The following is a 13628-nucleotide window of genomic DNA, read 5'->3' as shown; positions in this document are numbered from 1 at the left end:
ATGATAAGGAATATTATTGCCCTTAATTGTTTAAGGGGCACCTAATTAAACAGTAGATATTATAATAGGAATTTTTTATTTTAAAAAAAAAAATTCTATTACTATGTTTTGAATTCATGATAGGAACCAAACATCCTAGAGGACACAGCCAAACATTGGACGGATAGAAAAAGCATATGAGATTATGACAAAACCATGTATCTTCTCACTCCTCTGAGATGCCTCAAAATCTTAGAGCTGCAACAAAAATACATATGTGAGTCAGAAAAATGATTGAGAATTCCCATTTTAGAACCAACTACTAATCATCAAACCATATAAATTACTCCAAAAAATATGATAGATGTCTCCTGCTGCTCTGTATTATTCAACAGTGACTTTGCAACTCATCAGCCCATATTAAGTTTTCATTAAAAAAAAAAAACCAATTTAAATCTGCCAATTGGAAGAGCATAACACTATGTTTCACAACAAAGAGCTTACGTCCACCTATTGTTGCTTCAGGCATCCGCTCAATTGAATATTTGTGTTGAGTAATGTACATAATTGGCACATAGGGTATCTGCAAGTAAACAAAAGACTTTGGAGCAGAAACTCAACTCAAATTTCATTTAAATGCACTGAATGTTATTATTGAATGTACCTTGCATATCCTTCGCTTCAGATCACGATCACATGTAGCAACAACATAGCATTTATGCTATTCCAAGTAACAATGGTTCATGTAAGTGAAGCCCACAAGATTATGCATAGATGTATTGATAAAAGCAACCAATCAATTAAAAGGCATTATCAATTTAGCATGTATTAGAAACAGAGCCATGAATAACTAACAAAATGCTCCCAAAGCAAGTTCAAACAAGTTTGAACGGAAATGTTGGATGTATAACCAGAAAAACCATAAGGAATGTGCAGGTCACTACCAAAGAACATTCGCATAAATACTTTCTTCCTTTTTCCCTTTTTTTTTTGACAGGTGGGGCGATAGAAGAGGGTGAGTTTTGTGCAGGCGATGGGGGTGTTTTTGTGGGATCATGCCAGGGTAAAACAAACTACTCTTAAGGAAAGTTAAGGCAGTTTCTCGAGAATTGGATTTCTATTGTGTGAGCTACCTCAGATGCATGTAAACACACTCTTTACTAGGTCAACTCCCATGACATGATAGTGTATGGTCTAGCTTCTAGGAGGAGGTATTCAGTGACAAAACTTATCTTCTTTAAACCCAATCTTGGTTTAAATTTCTTTATAATTAAGAATGCATCACTAAAATAAACTTTCTTTTTTTTGTCTTTATCTTATTTGTTCAATTTCTTGGTGCACTGATTGGCTGGAAAGATGATGTAGGAACTTGCATGACAATTATCTAGTTCCAATCAAATTTAAACATCTTCCAAACAAAAGTGAAGAAGCCACAGAAATGGAAGATAAGACGACCTGAACCTACACCTCTTATTTTATGTTGGAGTACTCAATTTGGTACTTCAAATAACCTACAGGATGGCAGTTAACTCTGCAGATATAGATCCTAGTTGAGAAAATTTAGAGACAAAGACAAACACTTGAGAGAGAGAGAGAGAGAGAGAGAAAGAGGGATAACACCTAGGAAATTAGCACAGAACTATACTTGAGTAACCCTGTCAATAATACAGTCATCAGCATATGTCCCTTTGTGTATACCGGGCAGTCTCTCAAAATGTGGATCCTTAGCAATTCTATTAAACAATAAATAAAAACACTTAATAAATACTTACTGAAGATGCATAAATTTTCATTGATGATGACAAAAATTTGTCATCAAAACTTGCCAATATCACTAGCAAAAGTATGAAGTAACTAAATCACATGGGAAAATACCTCAGAGCTACACGATATTTCTGACCTAACTTCTCAAGCTCTGCCATAACACAATCAGTGATACAAGGTGTACCTTTCAATAAAAAAGGAGGAATATATCAATAAAAATAGAGCAGAAAGAGAGAACAATTTGTCTCAGTTCTCATTCTTATAAATTTGATAATCAATCCATCATTTTTTTTCTGAAAGCATAAGATGAGGGCTCCAAAATTTTGGAACAGATGATTCAGCAATAACCATCAACGGCAACATCAAGGCATCAATAGAATAAAGAACAAGATGCAGAGTTCAGAATAGTGAAGGAAACCAGAGACCCCAAAACTCACATTTTGCATACAAACAGTCCATCATTGCCTTATCCAAATCCAACTGCAAATAAAGGGGAGGGGGGAGGCAAAATGTTGTAAGAGCTAAAATAAATAGTAAAAGAGATGCAATTCCCAGTAAAACTAAATGAACAAGTGAATGTATACCAACTGTTAATGTTTGTTAAGAACAGAATTACAAAAACATTCAATTTCATTTTAACTTTTTGGGATCTCTCATATTATAATCATAATGTTTAGACTTTTACATTTTTTGTACCACAACCAAATCAGATGGAGACAACTGAAATGAGAACAATATCCACTCACTTTACTTTGGATGGAGAAATTGATAAAGTTGGTGTCCACCAAAACCCTGTACGGTGGCCCCAATGCTGTGTTGTATTTGAAGTAAAGTGCAGAAGAAACTTGTGGCCTAATTTACAATAAAATAAAAAAAATGTGTTACTAAAAAAGGTAATATAACTTTAAGTTCAGAAATCATTAAGAGAATAGGGAACCAAGGTAGTGACATAAAACAGAAAGACTTACACATTACGAGGGAGCTTGTCCTTGGAGAGATCTTTTTTATTTGGATTCAAAACCTCTTCTTTATACCTTCATAAACAATTAAAAAAATACTATCAACACAAAGCCAGAAGTAAATAGGTAAATACACAGAAGAAAAGATAAAAGTAAAAGAGCTCACTTTTTAATTGCTTTTGAGGTGACTATCTTCTTCATTGCTGCAAATTTAGGGCCCTTTTTTGCCCTCCCCATTGTGTTGATTTGTGTTTGCCTCGATGGATAACTAAGTGTATTATCTCATCACCAGTCTTTTTACTTCAATAGAAAGATGTGACCTAAGATAGGAACACATGGCAGCACTAAGGTAAGTGAAAGTGACAAGGTAACTGGTGATCCCAAACTAAGTCCATCTCATATCATTTCATGTTGAGCACAAGTTTATAGTCTGAGAAAATCAGAGACACAACAATCTTATGTAAGATTGAGCTTGAAATATGGTATTATAAACCAAATAATGAGTAATAAACCTTCTGAAGCTTTTCTTGATTTCCTGCTTGCTATTCTTGAGACTTTTTTTTTTAACATTATTACATAAAATATTAGATTATTAGTCTCAGCAAGGTAACCGGTGATCCCAAACTAAGTCCATCTCATATCATTTCATGTTGAGCACAAGTTTATAGTCTGAGAAAATCAGAGACACAACAATCTTATGTAAGATTGAGCTTGAAAGATGGTATTATAAACCAAATAATGAGTAATAAACCTTCTGAAGCTTTTCTTGATTTCCTGCTTGCTATTCTTGAGACTTTTTTTTTTAACATTATTACATAAAATATTAGATTATTAGTCTCAGCAAAATATCTAACCTGAAATTTTTGCACAATAGAGAGATTAAATACTCAAAATACACAAAATCAAATGTAAACACCCATATTCTCTAGCAACGCCATGAAGCTAGCAATAGGTCACAAATGGGTTGTGTCAACATACACATGTAACATAAATAAGTCTAATCCGAATGACCCATTTAATTAATCATATCAAAATGCTCAAACCTAACATAGATATGCCTATGACACAGGTTACATAACACAACCGGTATAACTAAGAAAGACAACAAATAGGATACCCGCGAATTTTAAAATATCCAAACCTGAACTAGCCAAGTACATTAATTACATGAACCCATCTCAAATTAGATTACTACTACCCACATACTACCCAATGCCACCCGAACCCAATCATTTTTTTGTGCTTTTTGCTGGAAAATAAGGAAAAAATGACTAAGCATATTGGATATCCGAACACAAACCGAAAACTTTGGAGAATTTTAAATAAAGTGTTGCAAAAGAAAATTTTTAAGAAACAATTAAACGTATCGTACTAAATTTTCACCAAAGTTTATATAATTTAAACAAACATAATACATAAAACTCAATTCAACTCAACTCAACTAAGTCTTTATCCCAAAAATTTGGAATCGGCTATATGGATTCGCTTTCTCCACTCTAAACGATTTTGGGTTAAATCCTCAGAAATTTGTAATACTTCTAGGTCATGTTGTACTACTCTCCTCCAAGTCAATTTAGGTCTACCCCTTTTTTCTTTTTATCCTCTAACCTAATGTGCTCTACTTGTCTAACTGGAGCCTCCGTATGTCTACGCTTTATATGACCAAACCACCTCAATCTCCCTTTTCTCAACTTATCATCAATTGGTACCACTCCTACTTTTTCTCTAATACTCTTATTACGGACTTTATCTAGTTTAGTATGGCCACTCATCCACCTTAACATTCTCATCTCTGTAACTTTTATCTTAGACGCATACGACTCCTTCAATGCCCAACACTCACTAGCATATAACATAGCCGGTCGTATGGCTGTACGGTAAAATTTTCCTTTCAACTTTACTAGGAATCTTGTGATCGCATAAAACTTCCATAGCACGTCTCCACTTCAACCATCCGGCTTTAATCCTATGATTAACATCCTCCTCACATCCCCATCTATTTGAAGGACTGAGCCGAGATATTTAAAGTGATTACTTTGGGACAGTAACACTCCATCCAAACTAACTCCTTCCCTATAACCAGTTTGGCCTTCACTGAACTTGCAATGCATGTATTCTGTCTTTGTTCTACTTAACTTAAAGCCCTTTGACTCTAGAGTACTTCTCCAAAGCTTTAGCTTTCTATTGATTCCTTCTCGCGTCTCATCTATCAGAATAATATCATCCGCAAATATCATGCACCAAGGAATACTCTCTTGTATATGTTTCGTCAATTTATCTAAAACTAATGTAAAAAGGTAAGGGCTTATAGCTGATCCTTGGTGTAATCCAATTGAGATTGGAAAATCTCTTGTGTCCCCTCCCACTGTGCGCACAATAGTAGTTGCTCCTTCATACATATCTTTCAACACTTGTATGTACCTAATAGATACCCTTTTTTGTTCTAACACACTCCATAGGACATCTCTTAGAACACTATCATAAGCCTTCTCCAAATCAATAAAAACCATATGTAGATCTTTCTTCACATCACTATATTTCTCCATCAAGCTTCTAATGAGAAAGATCGCTTCCATAGTTGAACGACCGGGCATGAAGCCAAATTGATTGAGAGAGATAGAAGTATCATGACGTAGTCGATACTCCACAATTCTCTCCCACTACTTCATAGTATGGCTCATAAGTTTAATTCCCCTATAGTTCGAGCAACTCTGTATGTCTCCCTTATTTTTAAAAATAGGCACTAAAATACTCCTCCTTCATTCATCAGGCATTTTCTTTGAGTTTAGAATCTTATTAAATAATTTAGTTAACCATGCCACTCCCATATCTTCCAAACACTTCCACACTTCAATTGGTATTCCATCGGGTCCACAGGCTTTACCCACTTTCATTCTCTTAAGTGCTTCCTTTACTTCTAAAGATCTAATCCTTCTAGTATAATTCACATTCTTTTCTATCGTTCTATAGTCTACATTCACGCTATTACTATTTTGACTATTATCAAAGAGATCATTAAAATAATTTCTCCATCTTTCTTTAATGTTCTCATCTTTCACCAACACTTTTCCTTCTTTATCTTTAATGCACCTAACTTGATTGAGATCTTGACATTTCCTTTCTCTGCTCCTTGCTAATCTATAAATATCTTTCTCCTCTTCTTTAGTTCCAAGTTTCTCATATAACTTTTTAAAGGCCTGCGCTCTTGCTTGACTAACTGCCTTTTTTGCCTCTTTCTTTGCTATATTGTACTGTTCATACACCTCATTATTATCACATTTAGGTAATTTCTTATACCATTCCCTTTTTCTGTTCACTGCCTTTTGTACTCCCTCATTCCACAACCATCTCTCTTTTGAGGGTGGTCCATGTCCTTTAGACTCTCCAAGTACTTTTCTAGCTACTTTTCTAATCTTTGATGCCATCTGTATCCACATATGATTGGCCTCTATGTTCAGCTTCCATGCTTCGGACTCGAGAACCTCATTTTTGAACTTCACTTGCTTTACTCCTTTGAACTCCCACCACTTTGTTCGAGCTACACTATTTCTTCTGACCTTACTTGAATTGTTCCTAAACTTGACATCCAAGACCACTAATCGATGTTGACTTGTTAAAGCCTCTCCTGAAATGACCTTGCAATCCTTGCATAGAGCTCTATTTGTCTTCCTGGTTAAGAGGAAATCGATTTGGCTTCTATGTTGCCCACTTTTGAAAGTCATTAAATGTGACTCTCTTTTTATAAAATAGGTATTTGCTAGTATTAGGTCGTATGCCATAGCAAAATCTAGGATATTTTTTCCCTCTTCATTTCGACTGCCAAAACCAAAACCCCCATGAACATTCTCATAGCCTTGCCTATCACTTTCTACATGTCCATTCAAATCTCCACCAATGAAAATATTCTCTTCATTCGGTAAGCTTTGCATTAAATCATCCATATCTTCCCACAACCTTTGTTTACTCTCACTATCTAGTCCTATTTGTGGGGCATAAGCACTAACTACATTTATTGTTTTTCCTTCTAGTACTAACTTTACTAGTATAATTCTATCTCCTACTCTTTTCACAGCTATTACAGCGTCTTTCAATGTCCTGTCTATGATTATGCCCACTCCGTTTTTATTTCTCTACCTTCCGGTAAACCACAGTTTGTACCTTGAATTACCCACTTCCTTGCTTTTCTCTCCTACCCATTTAGTCTCCTGAATGCAAGTAATATTCACCATTCTCCTTTCCAAGGTATCCACAAGCTCCATTAATTTTCCTGTAAGTAATTCAACATTCCAAGTACCAACCCTGATCCTCCTCCTATTCTGTTCCTTCCTAATTGGTCTCATTTTATAATATCTTCTATTGTTTTCTATGTCTATCTTATGTTCTGTTCCACTATCTATCCTATGGACTAACTTCTTTACCCACACCCGTCCATGATGTGGGAACCCTTACTCACTTAACACCACACCCAGGCGCCGGTATGACGTGTCACTTTCGGTGAACGCCCTACACCCTTGCATATTTCTCACTACACCCGGGCTCCGATGTAGCGCATCGTTAGTAGAGGACGCCCAACGTTTATATCATTTGAATCCATATCATAAGGTGTGACGAAATTTTTACGCTGGTTGTCACCTACCGCAACCCTCCTCCTTTATCCGGGCTTGGGACCGGCTAAGCGCAAACTACTTAGGCGGAGTTACATAATACATAAAACATGATATAAAAATGTTAATCATAATACATAAATTATATCAAACATGCGAAATAACAACACTTTAAATTTGGGCAAAGTATTTGGCTGGTTACCATTGGAACTGAACCAAAATTGAAAAACCAAAATGCATTTGTGAGAGACTGAATCAAAATAAATCAGTTTGATTCAGTTCAGTCAATCGGTTATCTTTCAATTTCAAGATTCAATCAAAATTCAAAGCTTCAGCAACTAAACTCATGCAATACCTAGATGCCATTCTTCCAATTTCCCAACAATCCTCGTTCCATAATATTTATTAAAAATAAAATAAAATAAAAAAGAAGAAGAAGAAGAAGAAGAGAACTATCAACAATCCAGATGCAACGCACAATCAATCAATAATACAATACCCTGCAAATTTCAGCAACACCCCCCCCCCCAAAAAAAAAAAAAAACATAACACCAAAATCCGCAAAGAAAAAAGAGTGTTTACACGGTTAAAGACCTCGAGTAAATACATATGGCCATACCCAATAGGAAGAGTAGAACATAAAATCACAGATATTTCAGTAGTATTATAGTAAATTCATTCATGTAGAAGATGAGAGAAGGCAATATATCTGCAGGAAGTTTTGCACGTATGAGAAAAACTTTTGTTAGATTATTAATTTTCTGTATAAATGTTAAAATATGAAATAACTCAAACAACTTTTCTAAGATGCTGCTTAAGAATTTCATTAAAGACAACAAAGCTGCCGCTAAAACCAAACTAGAGCATAAATCATATAAAGCAACATGTCAATATATCAACAAAGCCAACATTTTTTAAAGCCAACATCATATTAGAGCATAAATCACATAAACCAATATCAGATATCAATACATCTAATTTGCTTCAGATTGAGAGAAGGGAACAAGATCTGGAAGAACAAAATAACTCACCTGTTAGAAGCGGCAACACGTGAAGTAGCAGTGGCGAGCTTGAGGGCCGATAGACTGAGAGAGAGGCTGAAGGAGAGGAAAGGATGGCGATGACAGTGAGAGGGAATCCGGTGGAGCCTTGCCGGGAGGTGGGCAGAGTGCCGGTTGTGTAAGCTTGCAGGTTCCGTTATTTGTGAATGGAGGGTTTAGGTTTACTTGTGAAGGGAGAGCTTGTTCAAACGACGTAGCCTAGGGTAAAATAGATTATTTTTTGGATTAATAAGGAGATCGAAGGGTGGGAACAAACATGCGTCAGCCAATTATTTTTTCAATTAAATAAAAAATTTTACTTTATTATACAAAAATATTTATTTTATACAAATTTAGAAAAGACATTTGCAAGGGTAAATTTTATAAAATATATAACTAATAAAAATAAATTTAATAATTATAATCTATATTAAAAAATATTATAAATATTAAGATTAGTAATATGCTTAATTTTATTATCTAATTTATCACATCATTTTGAAAAGTTGAATTTTAAAATATATTTAATTAAATAAAAATATAATAATTTTTAAAATGTAATTATTTACTTAAATATAAAAGCATTTATGTATTTTTTCATTAATTAAATTATTTATAATTTTATTAATAAAATTATAAATAATTTTATTAATAAAATATTCTTATTTATTATTATTCATCTATGAGAGAAAAAAATATTAACATAGTCATGAGAGAGAGAGAGTTTTAGAAGTTACATAGAGGGAGAATAATAATACATAGAATAATAATATATGTATTACGGTGGAAAACGGGAGGAAAGAGAGAGGGGGAGGATATACATAGGACTTATTTAGTATTTTTGTTAAAATTATTGTTGAAAAAATTACTTTTTAAAATATATTAATTAGAAAATATTAAAAAATAATTTAAAATTAAATTTAATAAATTTTAATCATAAAAATACTAAAATTATAAAATAATTTTTTAAATTATTTTTTTAATAACATTTAAAATAATACTTTTATTTTAAAAAATAATTTTAACTTTTTAAATGCAGTCAAATAGGCACATAAAAGGTAGTCAAATATGCATATAAAAAGTAATGATACATTTGAGATAAAGGAACATATGGTAATAGGAGAGATGGAGGGGATGACATATAAATAGTTATAATAAAGAGAAAGAAAGAGAGAGGATGACGTATGGGGAGAGTAATAAATATGAAATGAAAGAGACAATAATCGAAGAGAGATATTTTTACATAAAATTCATTATTTCAGTTACTTGTTTTAGTAAAATTATTTTCTAATAAATTATATTTCAATGCTTATTATTAGGAGTGTGTAGTTTTTGGTGTGAACCAAAAAATCGAATCAAGCCATTTTGGTTCAATCAATCTCGTTTTTTAGTTCAATCGGTGCGGTTCAATTTAAGTTTTTTAGAATATTTGATTTTCAATTTGATTTGACTTTTTATCGGTTTTAACCGATAAAACCGATTAATCGAATAGTAAAAATGGCCCATATAATTTTAGCCCAAGATGCATAAGTCTAAGGCTCAAGATACATAAGTCCAGCCCAAAAAACAAAAATTAACCTCTAGTCTTCAATAGAGAACCCTAACTTGTTAAATCCCTAAAACATTCACTCTTTAATTTTTCTTATGCCGTTGATTGTGAGTCTACGACTACCACTGTGCCCCGCCTCCCTTCCCAGTTCTCTCCTCTATTTTCTTTTCTTATTCCTCCCTAGTCTTTGCCTTGTGTTGCCATCCTTATCTGTTGCCATCATCATGAGTTGCTATTGTTCGTTAGAAGTCCATTCGATGCTAGCACCACCCTAGTAAGCCTCTCTTTCTTCTCTAGTATTCTCTTGAGTGTTTTCTCTTGTTTGAGCTTTAAATGTTGAGATTTGTAGTTACTGAAATGGGTATCATTTTGAACAGTTTGTGGAGTGTGGATTAAAGATTTTTGGCCTCTTTAAATCACCTTCACTTGCCTTCGAAAATTACCTATCTCATCACTATTTAGTAAGTAGCCATGGCCTACTGGATTATTGATATTTAGTTTTAATTTTTGGCTTTTTGATGAATTTAAATGATTATAAAAGTGTTTCATGTGTGCTGGATTTTTGAGTTTGTGTGAAATGCTTTATGTGTTTAATTATATGTAAAATTTATAATACTGTAAGTTTAATTGGTTAACTCTTTGTTTCTTAGCAACTATTTCTTTCTCAAAAATCATATAAAATTGGATATTTACATTCTCTTAAAATTTTGTTTGTCTTGTTTTTTTTTTAATTCTATTTTTCGAGTTAAAATATTATCTTGTCTCATCTTAACATTTCAGTTATTCATTCCCTTTATTAAACTCCACTGATGCTATTATAGAAGCTATCAACCATTTTTAGCATAAGTATTCATGCTGTCATGCATAATTTAACCCCATCTTTACCAATTGATAAACTATCAAATAAACAAGTATATAGGTCCAGTGAATTCTATTTTAACAAAAACCATAAGCCCCTACCTATACAATTCAGACTGCCTATTGGACCTACAATAGCAAAATCGAAAAACAAGTAAATACTAACCATCAATGAGGTGTTTGATTCTCTATTTGTTCTAGGACTTCTAGCTTCCCCTATCGAGACTTATATATAATAAAACTCAATTTGAGTTACTATTCTAATAATAATATTTTAAAATTTTATTAGGTATTTTATTTTACATATGAATTTACCATTCAGTGACTAGATTTTAATTTAATTCCTTTTTTACTCTGTTAACAGCTTCAAATGGATTCTTTTAGTGGGCAAGAATATCCAAAAACTAAAAGTACTGCTGATTCTAATCAAAGTGAAGTTGAGGCTGTAGATACATCTAATTAAAAATCAAAATCAAAAGAGGTTGTGAAGTGAAAGCCAGTTAGACCAAGGTCTCCAGTTTGGGATCACTTCACTAAGTTCACAAATACTAAGGGCGAAATTAAAGGCAAGTGTAATTATTTTAGCAAAGAATTTTGTTGTGATCTAAAGAAAAATGGAACAACTACACTTAGGAATCACATGAATGCATGCAAAAAACACCCATATGCCATTAAGACTAAGCAAACACAATTAGCTTTGCAACCAAATTCATTTGATGAAGTTTTAGGGGATGTAAGCACACTTTCTACTTGAAAATATGATGAAGATGCAATTAGGGAGGCTCTTGTTCAAATGATTATAATTGATGAATTGTCTTTTAGATTTATTGATGGTGAGGGATTTAGAAGATTCATGAGAGCTATATGTCCTAGGTTTAGGATTCCCTCCCGTTAGACTATTTCACAGGATTGTTATCAAATGTTTATTGAATAGAGGTCAAGATTGAAGTCTTTTTTCAAGAGAAATTGTCAAAGAGTGAGTCTTACTACAGTACATGGACATCATTGCAGCGAATAAATTATATGTGTATCACTGCTCACTTTATTGATAACGATTGGAAATTGCACAAGAGAATTATTAATTTTTATCCTATTTCTAGTCATAAAGGTGATGCCATTGGTAGGTCAATTGAAACTTGCTTGCTAGAGTGGGGTTTAGATAAGATATTCACTATTATAGTAGACAATGTAAGTTCAAATGATGTTGCAATCTCTTATTTGAAAAAGAAGCTTGCCAATTGGGGTGTTAATGTTGCTAATTCTACTTACCTTCATATGAGGTGTATGGCATGTCACACCTTACCCCTCTGTAAGGCATAATATGATCTCGTAGTATACTTAATGAATTATTAAACTTCGCCTACCGATAATCCATTAAATACACTATAAGGGATTTTAAAACAATTTCATCTCTTTTTGAAGGTGGCAAGCATTTTTAATAGGTATTACAAACGTTTGAGTGAAGTTTCAAAGTTAGGTAAAAATTTTGACCATTTTTATTTTTATGCAAATTTTGTAAAAATTTCGGCAGAGTGTCGGCTGTAATTGAGAAAAACCAAAATTTTGACCTGTAGAAAAGTACTTCCTATAATTCACTTCATCAAAATCAACCACCATCACAACTCAAATCAACACAATTTTTCTCAACTCCACAATTCAAGTCAATACTCAACTCAATTATTTTCAAAACTAATACTAAAGAATTTCATTCACATTCTATTAAAGAAAAATTGATTTACATTCATTGATCTAAATTTACATTAGAAAATTCAAAATAATATTATTACAAGTTCTGTACAACTGCTCAAGACCAATTTACAATATGTACATACAGTCATATACATTGAAATAAATATGTATAGTAAGGGTATAATGTTATACCCAACAAAATCTCAAAGGCAGTGTTGTAGTGTTCAGCAGCTCACTCAGCTGCTCTACTAGTCTCTCTACCTGCGATAGCAATAAAAAAGCCATCGCTGAGTACAATGACTCAGTGGTGCACAATATACTAAAAATACTAATTTATGCATAAATTAAATCACACTTATCCAAATATGGTACTGAAAATGGTACACAGATACAAAACACAATTTTAAATTTTAGTCAAATAATTTTTTTTCTTTCACCTCAGAAGTCACAAAACAAATTTTTATAAAAATACACAGTCATATCATGCCATTAATATATTGTTCATCTTAATAGCCAGAGGCTTATAAGGAATACCAAGGCCAGCTAGCTCAAATCTATGGGTACCCATTAAAATTTCTTCCTCTACTGGCACACATCTCAACACTTCAGCCAGAGAGGGAATACAAAACTAATTCCTCCCACTAGTCAAGCTAGTGAGGCATTCAGATATGTGGTCATGGTACTGTGGTTTCAAAACTATCTTAACAATTTTTTAAACATTACTTTGTAATTCAAACATACACAATTTATTTTTCCAACAGTTTAGATCAAAAGCATATTGTTCCTTTCAAATAATAATTTCAATACAAATAAGTCACAATTTAATATCACAATTCATTCAAAATAATTTGTAGAAGAAAATTTACAGAAATTTCTATGTTGTGCACAAACCTCGTACGAGTTGCCTCTAGGCTTTGACTCGATGTTTCAGGTTCCTTTCCTGTATTCTTTTCAACTGAAACACATAATTTGCGGTGTTTTAGTATCATAACTTATAATAAATCTAATAATAAATTTATGTCTACTTAATTCTAATATTAATATACTTAAAATCATATTCTTAAAAATTTGCATTTCGGGGTTACTATTTATGGTATTATTCAAGTTAAAATGTTGACTTTCTTATGCTTAATAGGTATGTGAATACCAATTACACCCATATACCACATTTTGAGTGTCAAATTTG

The 13628-nt window shown here is 32.8% G+C and overlaps 1 protein-coding gene across 1 annotated transcript; it reads right to left on the bottom strand.

Annotated features, from left to right (window-relative positions):
* Positions 1 to 182: 182 nt before the first annotated feature.
* On the bottom strand, positions 183 to 8509 carry LOC110632434 (uncharacterized). Its single transcript, XM_058128560.1, has 10 exons — positions 8338 to 8509; positions 2869 to 3022; positions 2712 to 2777; positions 2490 to 2595; positions 2181 to 2223; positions 1855 to 1927; positions 1625 to 1712; positions 644 to 700; positions 426 to 562; positions 183 to 237 (listed from the first exon to the last, which is right to left on the bottom strand). Exons 2-10 carry the CDS (start codon positions 2937 to 2939, stop codon positions 183 to 185), a joined length of 696 nt encoding a protein of 231 aa, XP_057984543.1. The 5' UTR covers positions 2940 to 3022; positions 8338 to 8509.
* Positions 8510 to 13628: the final 5119 nt, after the last annotated feature.

This window comes from Hevea brasiliensis, chromosome 10 (assembly GCF_030052815.1).
Source record: "Hevea brasiliensis isolate MT/VB/25A 57/8 chromosome 10, ASM3005281v1, whole genome shotgun sequence".
NCBI lineage: Eukaryota > Viridiplantae > Streptophyta > Magnoliopsida > Malpighiales > Euphorbiaceae > Hevea > Hevea brasiliensis.
This window is presented reverse-complemented; position numbering and strand designations above follow the sequence as displayed.